The 18,080-nt window shown below is 41.3% G+C and overlaps 2 protein-coding genes across 6 annotated transcripts in view; both read right to left on the reverse strand.

The window, feature by feature from the left end:
- Positions 1–7,690, reverse strand: part of ALKBH3 (alkB homolog 3, alpha-ketoglutarate dependent dioxygenase) — a 69,118-nt gene extending 61,428 nt beyond the window's left edge. For 3 of the 5 annotated variants that reach the window (XM_033411081.2, XM_033411072.2, XM_049713178.1), the window contains exons 1-5: positions 7,524–7,690; positions 5,743–5,891; positions 5,486–5,589; positions 4,635–4,669; positions 1,873–1,920 (exon numbers count right to left, since the gene is read on the reverse strand). In XM_033411081.2, coding sequence (XP_033266972.1) covers positions 1,873–1,920; positions 4,635–4,669; positions 5,486–5,589; positions 5,743–5,821 — 266 coding nt within the window. In that variant the 5' untranslated portion in view covers positions 5,822–5,891; positions 7,524–7,690. The remainder of the gene's footprint in view (positions 1–1,872; positions 1,921–4,634; positions 4,670–5,485; positions 5,590–5,742; positions 5,892–7,523) is intronic. The other 2 variants (XR_004478614.2, XM_004264027.4) reach the window with 2 other exon arrangements.
- Positions 7,691–12,899: 5,209 nt separating this feature from the next.
- The window catches only part of HSD17B12 (hydroxysteroid 17-beta dehydrogenase 12), a 172,877-nt gene continuing 167,696 nt past the window's right edge, over positions 12,900–18,080 (reverse strand). Inside the window, exon 10 of the mRNA XM_049713177.1 lies at positions 12,900–12,989. Coding sequence (XP_049569134.1) covers positions 12,915–12,989 — 75 coding nt within the window. The 3' untranslated portion in view covers positions 12,900–12,914. The remainder of the gene's footprint in view (positions 12,990–18,080) is intronic.

The following is an 18,080-nucleotide window of genomic DNA, read 5'->3' on the forward strand; positions in this document are numbered from 1 at the left end:
ACTGTGAAATGTAGAATAACTAATAAAATGCTTGGCCCTGTGTTACTTTAACAATTGGTAGTCTTCTAAGACTATGCTAATTGTAGGGAAAGCAATCATTTATAACTATCAAAATAAACATATCCAAATGAGGGTTCTTTCTCTCATTGAATATACACTTATTTCAACAGTGCCAAGCCAGCTCAAAGTTGTTTTGGCTATCTTTTTTTTTTTCTCCTTTAAACAGCTTTATTGAGGTATAATTTACATGCTGTAAAATTCAACAAAGAATAATGTCTTCAAGGTTTATCCATGTTGTAGCACATTATCAGAACATTTCTTTTTACGGTAGAATAAAATGTTTCATTATATAGACATACTGCATTTTCTTTATCCATTCACCAACGGATGGACATTTGAGTTGTTTCTACTTTTGCCTACTATGAACGCTGCTATGGACATTCACATGCAAGTTTTTGTGTGGATGTATGTTTTCATTTCTCTTGGGTAAGACACCTAGGAGTGAAGTTGCTGGGTCATATGGTAAATGTATGCTTAACTTTTTAAGAAACCATCAAACTTTTTTCTAAAAGGGTTGTACTATCTTACATTCCCACCAGCAATACAGGAAGGCTCTAATTTTTCCACATCCTCATTTATAATAAAACTTATTATTGTCTTTTTGATTATGGAAATTCTAGTGAATATAAAGTGGTATTTCATTGTGGTTTTGATTTCTGTGTCCCTAATATACTATTTCATTTTAACAATGCATTTGGCTTTTTTGGATACCTTTCTTAAGAAATGTTCTGAAAGCCCATGGAACACTCTCTTCAACAGCCTTGTTGGTAGTAAATTTTCACTCTTTAAAGGTACATTTTTTTTTTAACAAGTAATTTATTAATTAATTTTAACCTGTTGTCCAATTTAAGATGTTTGGATCTGAATTATTACTTTTTCCAGTTTTACTAAGATATAATGGACATACAGCACTGCGTAAGTTTCCAGTGTACAGCCTAATGATTTGGCTTACACATATTGTGAAATGAAAGAGCCAAAGCTCACCTGAAGCCATACCAGGTTAACAATGAGATGTGACCAAAATAATGCAACTGGTTTTCTTGTGTGACTATTAAACTTGCTTTAAAAGGGAAGTTCTGAAAAAGGCTATAACAATAGCAGTGCCAGCGGACTAATTATAGAGGCTTCCAAGTCCAACAGCAACTCTTTCTAAGCAATTCATTTAGATAGATAAGTTCTGATTTATTTAAATGTCTCATTATTTTATAGTGACATGCATTAAGGTGATGCTTTCAAAATGTTCTGAAACAATGACTAATGCCTAATATACCCTAAATCATATATGCTTTAATTTTATTGAAATCTACCTTTATATAGCAATATGACATAACTTAATATATATTATATATAATAATGTATGATTAACATAATATGTAATAATATTCGATTGGCCAAAAAGTTCGTTCAGTTTTAAATAAAAATAAAAGACACATTTTCCACTTTCACCAAGAACTTTATTGAACAACGTATGCACTAACCGAACAATCTTTTTGCCAACCCAATACATACAATGTAATCTAACAATAATAATAATAATGTAACACAAACAGCACAGAAGTTGAGGCCAGACCCAACTCTAATATCAAATTACTCTGTAGCCTACGAAAAAGTACTCAATCTCCCTGGACCTCATTTCCTCACCTGAAAAACTGGAAAAGTAAGCTACTATACCTGAGAGGCTTTGAAAATGTTTTGAAGCTAGTATAAAAGGAGATATTACCACATTAATTACTTTAATCAAGGGAGTAGAATATTTTAAGAGACTATAACTCAGTGATAATTATAGTCCCTTTCTAGTGAGGATTCACTTACCTAGATACGCCTGTGGGTGACAGGCTGATTTCATACACACCCTCTTTACTAAAGAAACAAAGAAAACAAAGACTTGTTAGTGTCAAGCAAAGCAATATACTGCACGTAGCAGAAGGAAGGGTTGTCCTGCAGAGTTCACAAAGTCCTAGCTCACCAAAATCACTTCACGACGAAGGCGCACTACGAGGGAAGTACAGCCCCACCTTCTTCTAACACTTAGGTAAGGGGCAACAGTGTGGTAATCATTAATGGCACTGGGATTGGAGTCCTGACAAAATCAGGCCATGGAGGCAAAAACCAAGACAATATAAATTCTAGTGCTTTATATCCCTTTACATTTCACCCATAATTCAGGCTGATGCGGTGCAGGAATCTATCACACAAAGGGGTGGCAAATAGAGTACCCCCTTGGAGACTCTGGAATAGAGATACATTGAACAGAAGCAAGTACAAGGTCCCCATGAGCTAGCTCCACCTCCTGACAGTTCCCACAGACGCATCAGCTTCCACGGTAATTACTGCTGGGAATCTTCTGAATACACCACGTGTCTAACCCCATGCTTTTCTACATGCTGGCATGCCTCCCCGCCATCTAGCACCCCCAATCCACCACCCCCAGCTTTGGTCCAGCGGAAAATTCTAATTCATCCTTCAAAATCTCAGCTCAGCATCACCTTCTCTAAACCTTTCCTGACCTGTAATCCAGGCAAATACTGTTAGCTATCTCATCCTCTGTCACCACACCACATTACCTACAAGTCTACACTTCCAAGATATCCAGGATTACACCTTATCTGACTACATGTCTATTTCATTTACTAGACTGTGGGCTCCTGAAGGGCTGGAATGGGTTATTTTTCTGTTTCCTAGTGCCTGGCACATAACAGATGGGCAGTAAAAAGCTTACTGAACTTCATCAAATGTGCAACAGTACAAAGCTGTTACAGATGGGCAGGGCAGTGAGGTCTATAACCCACCATGGTGAGAAAAGTGACCCAGACTGGAGAGGTACCTCTGTCAAGATAACTGTGTCAGATTCTTCTCACAGAGATAAGTTATAGAGAATAACATAAAGGGACAGTATTTCCATCACCCTTTTCCACGTGAGTTAGCAGTTCATGATCTTTGAGCTGGGCTCTTAGGTAGATGTGTGAGCCGCTCTGAGCCAAAATGTAGGCAGAGTTATTATCGTAAACATTTAGCACATTTCAAAATGAGCTGCCTATAAAGCTTCCTAGAGTGTGAATATAATATTTCAGTGTGATATATTTTGGGCCACATTTAGAAACACTCACTTCAAATGTGAGGGACATTTCTGGCTATTAAAAAAAAAAAAAATCTAGAGACTTCCCTAGATTCCCTTCCACTTCCTGGCACGGTGGTCAAGAATCCGCCTGCCAATGCAGGGGACACGGGATCAATCCCTGATCCGGGAAGATCCCACATGCCACGGAGCAACTAAGCCCGTGCGCCACAACTACTGAGCTTGCCCTCTAGGGCCCGTGAGCCACAACTACTGAAGCCCACGTGCCTAGAGTCCGTGCTCCACAACGAGAGAAGCCACCGCAGTAAGAAGCCCATGCACCGCAATGAAAAATAGTCCCCTCTCGCCACAACTAGAGAAAGCCCGTGCGCAGCATCGAAGACCCAATGAGGCCAAAAAAAAAATTCTAGCATAGTTAACTTCAGATAAACAGAATTAACAAACCCTATGGTCAACGAGGAATGAGTACTGTCATTTTCTTCTGACTTGGAAATTCACAATTGTCCATTTTTTCAACCTGAATGTCCTATCTGTAACAGGTTTCATGGTTTTGTTTCTTCTTTTTACCACCAAATGGAGGCAGTATCACATTTGTGTTTGCAAAACAAAGACTGTTAGAGCTACCATACTGGGTCTTAAGTGATTATACAGTCCAAACCCTTAATACTACAGACAAGGAAACAAAAGTCCAGAGAGAGAGCAATAACTTACCTAAGGACTAGGTAAGTTACCATATCTAACTAATGGCAAGGCCACAACTACATACCCTCTTTGAAAGTATGATGACATCTGTGTTCATTTTAAATTTTTTTAAGATATACAAGTCAATCTGCAAACAGCCAAACAGCTTAACAGTTGTTCACGAGCAATAGCATACACATAATGCTAATTTGCTAAAATAAAAGGATGCTTTCTACTGATAATTTATCTGCATCAGATGGAAACTGAGAAGCAGGAAAAGAGGAATCAAAGCATCTTTCATCATTTTGGAAAAGAGTATTTTAGACACATATCACTATAAGAGAAATGTTTACTATCATTTAATTGCTCTGGAAGAGTTATGTGGTTTTAAGAAATGAACTGTAAGAGCATCTAAATTTCTAGCAGTTTTCTTAAGCATTGCTAGTAAAATGATACTTACAGGTTTTTCAAAGAGCCATGTTTCAATGACTCAGGAAAAAATCCCTCTCTGTCTTTACCTAGGAGATGTTTTAACTACTATCTGCAGACATATTAGTGAAATAGGGTCTGGAAATCTACACCAGAGCCAAGAGTTTAATGTACAGATATCTGGTTGCATTTCCCACACCATCTGCAAATTCAGAAAGGCTTCTCAAAAGACCAAGTTTAAAGACATCTGAGACAGGAGTATCCCAGCCTAAAATTTACACACATTGGCCATTATCTTTTCCAGATGGAAAAACCAGGGTGAGGGAAAGATCCTGGACTCTCCCTTTCACTGTGGGCAATAGTTACAGGAGGGCAGCAATTTACTTACTCGATCACTTGTGGCTCTGGGGCTCTGCGTACCACCTGCAAGGAAAAAGCCAGGTCTGATTTCTGAATGATTCCTAATCCTCAGGAAGGCTTACTTGCAGGATTACTGTATCCTCTCATTTCTAGTCAAAATAAATCAGGTTTAAACCTCTCCCTTTTTTATCCTAAGCTCTCACTATCCCACCAGAAACTCTTGTTTCTATTCTTCTTAGAACTACGTCACAGTTACTAGTGGGCAGTAAAAGATGACAAAATTAGAATTAATACATTTTCCTAGCAGTCAGCAGCTCTGGAAAAACCATCTTTCCAAGGGATTTTTTAAAATAGAAGATATACTAGGAAATAAGGGGTTTTAATATTACTTATATAATTATTACTACAGCAAAATGCCTGATTCTTAGCTCTTTTTCCCCATGTTATTAAAAAGTGACTCTTCACCCTTTCTTACATCCTTCCCAGTGGAAGAAAAAGCTAAAAAGATCAGGCATTGTAGTAGCTGAAATTTCAATCCAATTCCAGAGATATGTGTTATACTAGCAATTTTTAGGACCATTAGAACTTAGATAACTAATGCAAGCTCTAGTCATGGTATAACCTCTAACCTCTAGTCATGGTACACGTCCTTGCCAAAAAAAATGGGAACTATATATGCCTACAAATTGGGGGAAGACTACAAAGAATCCTCAGACATACTAAGAAACTGATACTCCATATTTCATTATTATTATAATACTTTCAACTCTCTTTTTATTAGTGAGTTTATTCTGTCACTATTTATTTGAGTGTCTACTATGTGACTGTTGCTTTTATAAATAAATCTTTGTTACTGTTGAAGAAGAAACAAGAATTTACCTCCTGGGGTTCTTTGAACACAAACTGTCTGTCAGACAGACGATGCTCCTTGTTCATCCAGGTTTGGCCAGGTCTCTGTTGGAGATGGTTCTCAGCAGTGGGAGCTGAAGCAAGAGAGAGAAGAGACTCAAACCTTAACATCAATTGAAATGGAAGTCCACTATAAACCAAAAGGATATATATAAAATAGGATGATACTTGTCCACACACACACACACACACACACACACACACACGAGATCCCCACAGGTTCTTGCCTGGCTGAGCAATGGCCTGGCTCTTAGCAGGGCCAGCCCAGGCTCCCTGCACTCGGGCTCGCCGTCTTTTGTCCTCCATGTTGATCAAGAAGGTTTCTGCTCTCAGCTTTCAGAATATTTCATTCCTGATTCAAACTACACAATGGTATCTGTTTAAAGAAAAAAAAAAAAAAGATGTTTTAGTTGGGGTTGTGAGAGCTTGGACTATCAAGGGGTAATTATAATCCTTTCAAGCAGACGAGATGGTTCAATAGCAATCAGAGCTTCTACGTGAAATCAACTCCTGACATCACAACATCTCAGTCAAGGAGCCTACTAAGTCACTTGGGGATGCTGCTTTTAATGTTTATCTTTTGCAATGTTTGTCTTTTAATGTTTATGTTATCACAGTACTTTCACTTCATTCGCAAGAAAGGAGATGTTAAGAAATTCTAAAACCAGGACCTATCAAAAACCACATTACTCTTATTAGTCCCCCAAGAGCAGAACACAGAGAAACTGTAATACTCCACCTATGAACATTCAGAAATAGGCTAAGACACAGTCTCCCAGGGCATTGCCATATTCCATTATCACAGACTGCATCAAACTTCCACGGAAGCTTGTTAAAAACACCTATGGCCTGTCTCAGGATGTGATGTAGGATGGATACAGGTGTTTGTCTTTATAACAAGCATTGTAGGAGATGATGATAAACAGGTATGTAAGGCCCACAAAGTTAAGTGGCTCACCCAGTGTCACTCAGGAAATCAACAGTAGGTAGACTAACATTCAAATTTTATTATGTTCCAGTCTTCAGCTAAGTAAAAAATCCACCTCGTCATGGCCAGTAATACTAATTTGACATTTTTGCCAATAAAAGTCTAGCCCACAGCAAATACAGGAGCATGCACAGCTACAAAAAAACAAAAATGGGAAGGGGGGAGAGTATTCCAACCCTATAATCCATTTCCATCTCAAGTTCTCAAAGGTAACAGGCTCACTTGATAGCTTATTTAGCCTGCAGATTCCCAGCTCCACCTCCAGACCTTCTGATTCAGTAGAATAAAGCTGGTCCCGGGAATCTGTATGTTTAACAAATTCCCCCAAATGATAAGTCTGTAAGTCTTCTTATTTAATAGGTGGGGAGAGGACAGAGGCTGCCATCTGCCCAAAAAGTTAATGGCAGAACCAAATACCAACTCTCCAGTCTCACATGATTTGCAGAGTAAGCCCTCATGTGACATTTTCTCTCAAGTGAGGCCTTAAAACCTTAACACAACAATTAGCTACCGTTCTTGCTATGTTCACAGGGGAGCGATGTGTTACTATTATATGCACAGTACGGCTGTTGAAAATACAGATTCCAGAACCCCATCCCAGACCTACTGAATCTGCAGTCCCAGACACTGTTAACTAACCCCACCTTCCATGCTGAGATTCTTTACTCGAATTAAGTGTGAGAACCCTGCTGCAGTGCAAACAGCAAGGGTTCTGGCGCCAGCCAGATCTGACACTTCCCAGCTGCATGGCCTGAGGCAAACGACTTAAATTTCTGAGCCTGTTTCTTCCTCTGTAAACAGAAGAACCAATACTTCTCTCACGGTCCAAGTGCGGGTTAAGCGCTCCTCGAAGGTAAGAGAGCCTAGTCCTGTCGATAAGGGTTAGCAACTTTCTCTATTTTAGACCCTTCTTTCCTGGGAGGCCCTGAACGAGGTCCCGGAGGTCGCTCGGGAAGGGACCTCAGGGCGGTCCCCACACTCGCAGCCCCGGGCACCCAGCGATAGGCCTGGAGCCCTCACCTGCCGGCGGAGACGGGCGCAGAGGTTCAAAGCCGCTCGTCCTAAAGTAAACTCCGCTGCCCCCGGCCTGCTCCGCCGCCCGCGGTCCGGCGAACCTTGAGCGCCGGATACCGACTCCAGCAACTCTCAACCACAGGCCGCGGCGTCAGGCACTTCCTCTGACGTCACGTGCCGCGGCCGCCGCTTCCGGCGCCACCTCCTGGAATCCGGGCAGGTCTGCGTTCCCCGCGCCTGGAGGGCCGACTCGCTGAAGGTGCAGACGGTAGGGCCGGGGTTCGAGGGGAGCACAGAGATTGAGCGTGCGGTGGAGCCCCGTGCGGGGCCGGGATATGGCGAAGGTGGGAATGAAGACGTATTAACTAGGCCGACGTTCCTCTGGACATTCCCCGCACACCCCTAACTAGAGACGTCCAAGAGCACGCTTCTTTGGTCTGTGCGGAAAGAGCGACTGAGACCCAGCGGGCCTGGCAGAAGGGCGAAGGCGTTGGGGGAACCTGGTCCTGATGTACTGAGCAAAAGGATTTGACTTTTATCCCGAAAGCCATTCAGAGTCTAAGATGCACCTCCATTGTGTTGCCACTGCAGCCTGTGCATACCTCGATCATAGCACTTAGACCAGGGCATGGGACCACGCCCTTATTCGTTATGGCTCTACAGTGCTAACAAATTTTGCGTGAGAGAAGAGACCTGGGTTTCCGTCTATACACCATCATTTACTAGGTGTATAATCTAGGTCGCGTACCCTGCTTCTTTATAAAATGGGCACAGCTTCTGTTGGGAGGATTAAATGAGATAATATATTTAAAGAATTTAGCACAATGCCTGGAACGCAGTAGAAACTCAGTAAATGTTAAGAGTGTCTTCTCTTCAACCCATCTGAGTTCTTGAGAAACATCTTTAAAGTGGCCATGGTAAATCATGTACCTTACAGTGTGAAAATAGCAAAAGTAGCACTAAATTAACTATGTCCGTGCAAGTTATTCTGTGAAAGTCTTTAAAATAAACCTTGTATTATATAATGCTTACCTGCAAGAAGCTCAGTATACCCCATCAATGACCCTATGTTGTTGTTACTATCAACTAATAATTTGTCAGTGTCTGCTTCTGGTTCAGGAACCTTGTATGTATCTTCCAAAGGATGTCATTTCTTTCTTTTCAATGATTATGGTTTTGGAACGGGAACAAAGAAGTCCTGGATTGTCCTCCAAGTAGAACATTTCTTAAAAATCAATCCATGGTCTGCTTGCACCCAAAATAACTGCATCACCTTTAACAGTTTTAACAGAGTCACCTGTATTTTTACCAAGTGCCCAAGGTGATTCTGATGCACACAATGTTTGAAAACCTTTGGGAGGCATGTAGGGTGACAAATAGTTCCGGTTTTTCTGGGACTGAGGGGTTTCCCAGGATGCAGGACTTTAAGTGCTAAAGCTGGAACGGCCCTGGGCAAACTGAGATGGTTGGTCACCCTAGATACATGTGAGTATATAGTTTTCGAAAGATGTTCTTGATGGGTGTTGGCATCCTGGGTTTCCTCATTTCTATTTGCAGTATTTGTGTTTTTGTTAGGGGGTGGTAGCAGAGACCATGGGAGAGACAATGAAGGTGGGGTGCGTTACCAGTCACCAGCCTACTGATTCTCAGCCCCAGCCCCATACTTCTCTGCTCCGCTTGCAATACTAGAACATTTCTCTCTTGCCATTTGGCTCGGTGTTAAGCTTCATCAGTAGAGGATGCTGGAGGGACATTAGAGGGAGAAATGTTAGAGAGAAGGAGCTCTTTCCCCTCACTCCAGAGTGCTTCTCTCAGCTGGCTCTGCAGTGCATGGTGGCCTGCTGTGATTGGCACCTCTCTGTGCGCTGAATTAGTTGAATTTACAGCCTTGTTAACATCTCTTGTGAAGCTAAGACATCATCTGGGAAGGAATGGGATCCCAAAACTTGAAATAGGGAACATCTGCTTGGACCCAGGTGAAATTGCCCATCTTGAACATCCAAGTCACCCTGAGCCTCCCTTGGCAGTGGAAGCAGCTTGCCCTCCTGTGTCTGAGGAGACTGGTCATCCTTTGCTTGAAAACCCTGTGAAACCCTCACCTGGAGCAGACGACTTAAAAAGTACAGCACAGGTCTGTGCTTCCTGATGGGTGGGAGTCTTCCAGATTTGTGCCTGCCTTCATGTTCTGCCTCGACATAGAGGTAGGTAGTGGCTGCTCCCTATATCTGCTGTTTCTGTGTATCAGAGTTTTCTTTTTCCCCTTGTAGGTAACTTAATATTTTTTTTTCCTTGTTCAAATTACTATATGGTTTCTGTCTCCTGTTTAAGTCCTGACTGTTACAGTGTGATTGGGATGGGAGCAATGGGTAGCAAATGGCTGGCTCCAGGGCGGGCCTTAAACTGTAGGTAGTGGGGTTGCCTCTGATTTGGACCCTTATTATCTCTGGCCCTTTACTCTTGCACTACCTTCTTGATTCTCTTCACCTGAGACAACCCTCCTGAAGTCCCAGTAGGCACAAATCTGGAAGCTGAAATCAGCGTTTCTCAGCATGTAGTCAGAAGACCATCTGCACTGGAGTCCGTAGGGGATGCTTGGAAATATGAAGATTCCAGCCCCCCCCCCCCCCGCCGTAGGTCTGGGGCAGGGCCCAGCAATTTGCATTTTTAACAGTGCCTTGTTTCATTTTGCAAGAAGCTTCACGAGTTCTCTTTACCTTTTCCAGCTGCCTGCTTTATTCAGGTGGTTACTTTTCCACCCAACAGTTATCTCATCCCCTGGATGGCAAAACTGATAGATACTTTACGTGGTGGTAGCTCTTAGAAATGATTCTGGGTGAGGCAACACAAATGTAGCCTGTTTTCAGTTGCTGATTTTCACACCAGACTCTTGCCAAACATTCAATCACCTGCTGCTGAATTCCTGAGAAAATCCAATCCAAGGCAAATAACCACCATCACGCTAACAGTTCTCAGTGAAGGTTTCATAGAGAAATTCCCAGCTCACGTCTCAACTGCCAAAGGCTTATTAGCATTTCCTGGCTTGAGGGAGGAGGAGGGTGTTTGCACGGAGGTTTTCAAGTCTCTGTCAACTTTAAACATTGTTGAGGGAGAAAGGATGCTTCCCCAGACTCCAGATAGGAACTCCTCCTGTTCAGTGCCCAGCATGATTGCAGGTGCTGCCAGAGATAAAATCTACCATTGAACCATAGTGTAAATGATATTAAAGAACAGTATAATTGGATGTGAAATTGTGGAGAGCAGACAAAAATCCAGGACAGGAGAGACCACTAGAGGTTATGGGCATCAGTGAAGACCTTTATGGCAAACAGGGAGTTATGTCAAGGTTTTAAAGTATGTAGCATTCATATGGCTCAAAGATGTTCTGATAGTTATATTACCCCTGAAAAGAGTAAGCTACATTTCCACGTCCTTGTTTCTAAATAGTAGCAAGTAATATTATTCGTTAACATTTCTTGAGAGTTTCTTGCATGCCAGGTGCTGCTCCAGTTACTTACATGCCTACGCTAATGTAATTTTTAGAGCAACCTTGTGTTGTAGGTAATATAAATATTAGTTCCATTGACAAAGGAGAAAACTGAACCACTATGCTTCATGATGCCACCATGCCACTACTCTACAAATACATGGCAGAATGAAAGCCAAATTAAGAAAGGCAGGACTATTCCTGGAATGATACGTGGAGCCATTTCCTGGGAGCTCATAGCTGGTTTCTTTCAGTGACTTCAAAAGTGAAGGGTTGGTAGCAATATAATCCAGCAGACCCTGGGTTATAGGTCGTTCTTACTGGCTTTATCTAGATGGCTTAGCAGATTCCGCTTTAGAGTTACCCAGTCCTCACAGCTGTGTGAACTGTATTATATCAAGTGTATGAACTGTGTCTCAGCCTCGCTACTTCCTTAGTGGGTGACTTTAGAAAAGTTACTAAAGCCCTCCCAACCTTAGTTTTCCTCATCTGTTGGATTGTGTGAAGATTCGCTCATACATTCACTGATACACACATTTAATCAACTAATAAGGAGTACTGACTGTAGCTAGCACTGTGCTAGATGCTGGGGACAAAGTTGTGATCAAGACAGACCTGGTTCCTGCCCTCGTGGAGGTTATAGTCTAGCAGGGAAGGTAGACATTTAAAAAACAGATATTACAGGTGTGGTATTTTATATGAGACTCTATCCTGGGGGACCTGAACTAGTGGAGTAATATCCCCATTGTATGTTGAGTCCTAGGTTGGTTGGGAGTTCTGATTTGGATCTAATTCAGATGGTGGGTTAGCAGCTGGTGGTTGGCTGTTCTAGACTGCCCTTAGCTCCATGTGGTCTCTCATCCTTGAACAAGCTCACCAGGTATGTTCTAATAGTGGTGTCAGGGGAGGTGTGTGCAAACACATAAGACCTCTCTTGGCCAAAGCAAGCCAGCTCAGTTTCAAGGAGCGGGGAAATAGACTTCACCTCTTGATTGGAGTTGTTGTAAAGTCACATTGCAAAGGGTATGGATACTGGGAGGAGTAGAGTATTGAAGCCATTTGTGCAGTCATTCTACCACACTACTTGATAGGGAGTATCGGAGAAACAGTTCCTGTAGGAATAGAGAGTGAGGGAAAGAGTTTTGTTGTTTTTTTTTCTTTGTTTTTTTCCCTTCTTTTTAGCGGTACGCGGGCCTCTCACTGTTGTGGCCTCTTCCGTTGCGGAGCACAGGCTCCAGACGTGCAGGCTCAGTGTCCATGGCTCATGGGTCCAGCCGCTCCGCGGCATGTGGGATCTTCCCGGACCGGGGCATGAACCCGTGTCCCCTGCATCGGCAGGCGGACTCTCAACCACTACGCCACCAGGGAAGCCCAGGGAAAGAGTTTTTTGAGATGAGGTAGAAAAGAGGCAGATCATGCAGGCCTTGAGAGGCATAATAAACATTAAATGTTAATTTATATACGGTATGAAGTATATGATTAACATTAAATACTCACTCGCCCTTTCTCCATTACTTTCCATCTCATAGGATACTCTGAAATGGTTGTCAAATCCATTTGTTTTAAAAAGGTGAAAGATTTATGTGATCTAAAGAGAAACCAGAGTATTGGTCCATTTGTCCTTAGGTGTGTCCTAAGGCAGGGACTGTTTTCTTTCAAGTGATTAGGATGCTGGCCAGAAAACAGTCAACAAAAACTTATTACTGAATAAGTTAAAAGTACCGGAAATTATTAAGTTAACGATTAGTGGAATAAGTCCCCTAATGCCTTAGGAATAAATTATCCACTTGGTAGAAGCAAATCCATTATGTAAAGAGGCATAAAAGCTAAATTGATGTGCCTAGGTTGTCTTTTGCCCGGAAAGAACGAAAGACAACATAGCTGTTAAACAGAGTATTCATCTGAGGTTCCACTTACAGCTTTTCCATAGGTTGTGTAGTGCTTGGCAACCACCATTGGTTTGTCCACTTGTCAAATGCAGCCAACACCTGCATCAGGGTGGGTGCATGAATAAAAAAACATAGTAAGCCTAAATCATTCCTATGCATGGAATAACACTCTGGATAAACTGGGCATGTTAAAAGTGGCCTTATAGCTTTCATACTTCTAGTACCACTTGCTGGGCAGAAACCACATTTATAAGGTATGAGTCTGAAAGGATTATTCCAGGTCTTGCACCATTGTGCTCTCAGGGGCAGAAGAGTGGCTTTGCAGAGATGAGCTAGTCAATAGTACACTAGGTAGGAGAATCTGACTCCATGTAGTGAAAGCACATAGAGCTTCCATTTTTAGAAATTAGGTTGGAGATCCCGAGGGGTATCTGGTATAAAACACCTACAAATAAAAGATAAAATGTTTTTCAATAATGAATTGGCCTGTGCAAAAAAGATTTCCTCTGAGACCAGGAGTAATGTGGGAACATGAGTTCAGAGAGATGAGTAAGCTGGGACATATACACTCCTGGGTGGCCAACTGCTTGGATATTCCTGGGGGAGGGGGTAGGTGGCTTGGGACGGGACGGAGACAAAGTTCGTGAAGGGGAGTTATAGCAGAGACCTTCTGCATAAAGCTGGGACCTAGGAAGGAGTACGTACCGGGAGGGGGTGCAGAAAAGAAATCTCACAGAGGCCAACAGCAAGAAAACTTTTTTGTCTTGGCATTAACTTAGGGTAGGGAAGACTCTTCCCTAAGAATTCATGGCCACTAGCCTAACTTTACATAGGATTAAAGGCTGAATTAATACCGTTTATAAAATTCCCCTGTCCACTCCCCCAAACCCAAGACCAACAAAAACCAACAACTGCATAGGCTGAGAATTTTAATTTAAGGCAGGTGAAAATTGGTAGTGCCCTCATGTCTGATGCAAACAAACATAAATCCTGCCAGGAAAATTTACACTTAGTAAGACTTTGAATAATTCCAATATAGGTCTAATGAACATAAACACACACACACACAAATCATGAAAAATACCGGGAAAGGAAGCACCATTAGCAAAAGTCAGCAGACACAGTAGAAACATCTACAAAAACTACTGAATTATTGGAACTATTAGATACACAACATAATGATGTTTAATATGTTGAAATAAATAAAAGAATGAAAAATATAAGTATAGTTTAAAAATAGCTTTGAATTTTTGATGGTTTTAAAAAGAACCAAATGTAACAATTAAAATTAAAAACTCAGTGAAGCCTCTATTTCTGGGTGGGACGTGGTAGTAGTGAGCAGTCACTATAATGGAAAAAATAAACAAGTAAATTATAATTTGTTTTTCTTTGAAGACACTGGAGATTTTGGGATGCAATGAGGACTAGCTTAACTAAAATTCTAAAGAAAGAACCCTTGCTAGGTGAGCTGGCTATGTTCTTCCCTAGGGACATTTTCTTTTCTTTTTTTAACATCTTTATTGGGGTATAATTGCTTTACAATGGTGTGTTAGTTTCTGCTTTATAACAAAGTGAATCAGTTATACATATACATATGTTCCCATATCTCTTCCCTCTGGCTTCTCCCTCCCTCCCACCCTCCCTATCCCACCCCTCCAGGCAGTCGCAAAGCACCGAGCCGATATCCCTGTGCCATGCGGCTGCTTCCCACTAGCTATCTACCTTACGTTTGTTAGTGTGTATATGTCCATGACTCTCTCTCGCCCTGTCTCAGCTCACCCTTCCCCCTCCCCATATCCTCAAGTCCGTTCTCCAGTAGGTCTGTGTCTTTATTCCTGTCTTACCCCTGGGTTCTTCATGACATTTTTTTTTCTTCTTAAATTCCATATATATGTTAGCATACGGTATTTGTCTTTTTCTTTCTGACTTACTTCACTCTGTATGACAGACTCTAGGTCTATCCACCTCATTACAAATAGCTCAATTTCGTTTCTTTTTATGGCTGAGTAATATTCCATTGTATGTATGTGCCACATCTTCTTTATCCATTCATCCGATGATGGGCACTTAGGTTGTTTCCATCTCCGGGCTATTGTAAATAGAGCTGCAATAAACATTTTGGTACATGACTCTTTTTGGATTTTGGTTTTCTCAGGGTATATGCCCAGTAGTGGGATTGCTGGGTCATATGGTAGTTCTATTTGTAGTTTTTTAAGGACCCTCCATACTGTTCTCCATAGTGGCTGAACCAATTCACATTCCCACCAGCAGTGCAAGAGTGTTCCCCAGGGACATTTTCCAAGCATGACAATGGAGAATTGGGTTTGCCAAAGACAGTGGCATCTCTACAAGGGGAAAGAGAATCCAACAGACCTTTTGACAGCCATTGGGATGGCACGATAGATTGGAATCTAGAAGAGTTCTCAAATGCATAACCAGTTTGCCCTACAAGGCATTTGCTGAGTACTAGGGCAGCTCAGAAGGATAGAGGGCTGGGATGGAAAGACAAGGTAAAACCTCTCAGTCTTACTATGCTTTAAAAACCAAGTTTTGAGAAAGAGGAGCCCACAAGAAACATATGACAGGTTTCATTCTGCTGACATTTCAAACTATGGGGCACTGAATTTAATTAAAGTGGCATCCTAACCCTAGCTCAGCTCAATACCCACCCTATCTACCAGCAAGGAGGCAAGCCCTCCTGAGGAGAAAAATAACATTGACTTCAGTCTTGATGGTTCTTCTATATAGAATGTCTGGCATACAATTTTTAAAAATTATGGGACGTGCAAGGAGGCAGAAAAATGTGACTGCTCATCAAGAGAAAAAACAAGTAGATCCACAGATAATCCAAAGGTAGGAGTAAGCAGACAAGGACTTTAAAACAACGATTGGAATATTTATAAAAATAGAGGAAACGGACAAAATATGAAAAAGGGAGTATTTAAATAGGTGATTAGAAATTACATGAAAGAATCCAATGAACATTCCAGACATGAAATGTTTAATACCTGATATTACATGGATTTAACAGCAGAATGTATCCTCAGTATGGTAGGATTAGTGAACTTAAAAGATGGTCAGGGGCTTCCCTGGTGGCGCAGTGGTTGAGAGTCCGCCTGCCGATGCAGGGGACACGGGTTTGTGCCCCGGTCCGGGAAGATCCCACATGCCGCGGAGCAGCTGGGCCCGTGAGCCATGGCCGCTGAGCCTGCGCGTCCAGAGCCTGTGCTCCGCAACGGGAGAGGCCACAACAGTGAGAGGCCCGCGTACCACACAAAAAAAAGATGGTCAATAGAAAAGAAGCTAAGTTGAGCTAACCTAAAACGTCTTACTATATAATCCAGTAATCACGCTCCTTGGTATTTACCCGAAATGAGCTGAAAACTTTTGTCCACATAAAACCCTGCACGCAATGTTTATAGCAGCTTAATTCATTATTGTCCAAACTAGAAGCAACCAAGATGCCCTTCAGTATAAGCAAACTGTGGTACATCTGTACAGTGGAATATTATTCAGAAATAAAAAGAATAGAGCTCTCAAGCCCTCGGAAGTCATGGAGGAACCTTAAATGCATATTAAGTGAAAAAAGCCAGTCTGAAAAGGCTATGTACTGTATGATTCCAACTACAGAATTCTGAAAAAGGCAAAACTATAGAGGCAACAAAAAGGCCACTGATGCCAGGGTTTGGAGGTCGGGGGAAAGGAAGGGATTAATAAATGGAGCATGGGATTTTTAGGGCAGTGAAACTATTCTTTATGATACTGTAATGGTGGTTATATCACACGCATTTTCTGTAAACATAAAACTGCTCTATACAGTCTATTAATTTTAAAAAGTGACAGTCAGTAGAAGATATTCAAGCACAGAGAGAAAGAAAAAAATGGAAAACTTAATGGAGGATTCTGGCACTTTGGCTAACTAATACAACTAGATTTTGGCTAAATTAGGACAAACATGCTGAGTGACCACAAAATCCCTATGAATGTTAGTCGTAAATTGTCTGTATGGCTCCTCTGTTCTTTGCAGAAATTTTGAATTTCGCTGGGTTGTTCTGTCGTATATCTATTAGCTTATATCATACTGAATCCCCAACTAGAAGAAAAGTAAAAAAGAACGTTTATGCGAACTCTTTAAAAATTAATTTGTAACCACTCTACATTTTAATGCAAGGCTGGACTCACAAGAAATAAAAATGGTATCTCTAAAGGCAGAAGACAAACCAAACCAAAAGGGAAAAAAGTGTAAGAAACTGAAACCAGAGCTAGAAGCAGGGAGCAGTAAGGAAAATAAATCAGTGAGGGAAATGCCCAATCAGCATTAGTAAGAGGAGAGTAACTCTTGGAATCACTACAAGGTGAGAGAACTAAGCCCGAGATTCCTGCATCGTCAGGTACCTCAAAGAGAGTGGTGCTGCGCGGTAGAGGGCCTAGGCCGTTGACAGACAGAAACAAAATATTCATCTCTGCAGAACATCCCAATTTAGCCCTCCGGATTCGTCTCCAGATTAAAATCAAACAAATAGACTTCAAAATAAAAATATCAAACACAGAAGAAAACAAACATCCAGCTAAGAGCAAAAATATAAAAAATAGATTTAGACTCCTAAGAATTTCAGATGGAAGAATCACCAGATGTGGAATGTAAAAAACCAATGTATGAAATACTTTCATTAACTTTTAAAACTGAATTTTTAAAATAAGCACACACTAAGAAACTATGAATGACCAGGCAATTTAAACAAGAATTAAAAAGAACTTTTTAAAATGAAAAATATAACTGAAATTAAAATAGCAGTGAATAGCCTTAACAGCAGATAAAAATATATGAAGAAAGAATTAGAGAACTGGAATGTAGATGTAAAGAAATTATGCAGCATGCAGCTCAGGGAGACAAGAAGTATGGAAAATATGAAGGAGAGGTTAAGAGACAGAATAAAGATATGACACATGAGAGGCAGATGGAGACAATGAGGATTTTTCAGAGAGATAAAAGACATGAATTCTTAGATACAGGAAGCACAGTATAAACCAAGCAGGATAAATTTTCAAAATTCCACACTTGCATACATTATCATAATACTGAAGAACACCAAGTCAAACGGTGTCTTTAAATTGGCCAGAGATGCATCACCTACAGAAGAATGCCATACTGACACTTCTGAACACTTAACAGTGGAAGCCAGAAGTCAG

This window comes from Orcinus orca, chromosome 8 (assembly GCF_937001465.1).
Source record: "Orcinus orca chromosome 8, mOrcOrc1.1, whole genome shotgun sequence".
Classification (NCBI taxonomy): domain Eukaryota; kingdom Metazoa; phylum Chordata; class Mammalia; order Artiodactyla; family Delphinidae; genus Orcinus; species Orcinus orca.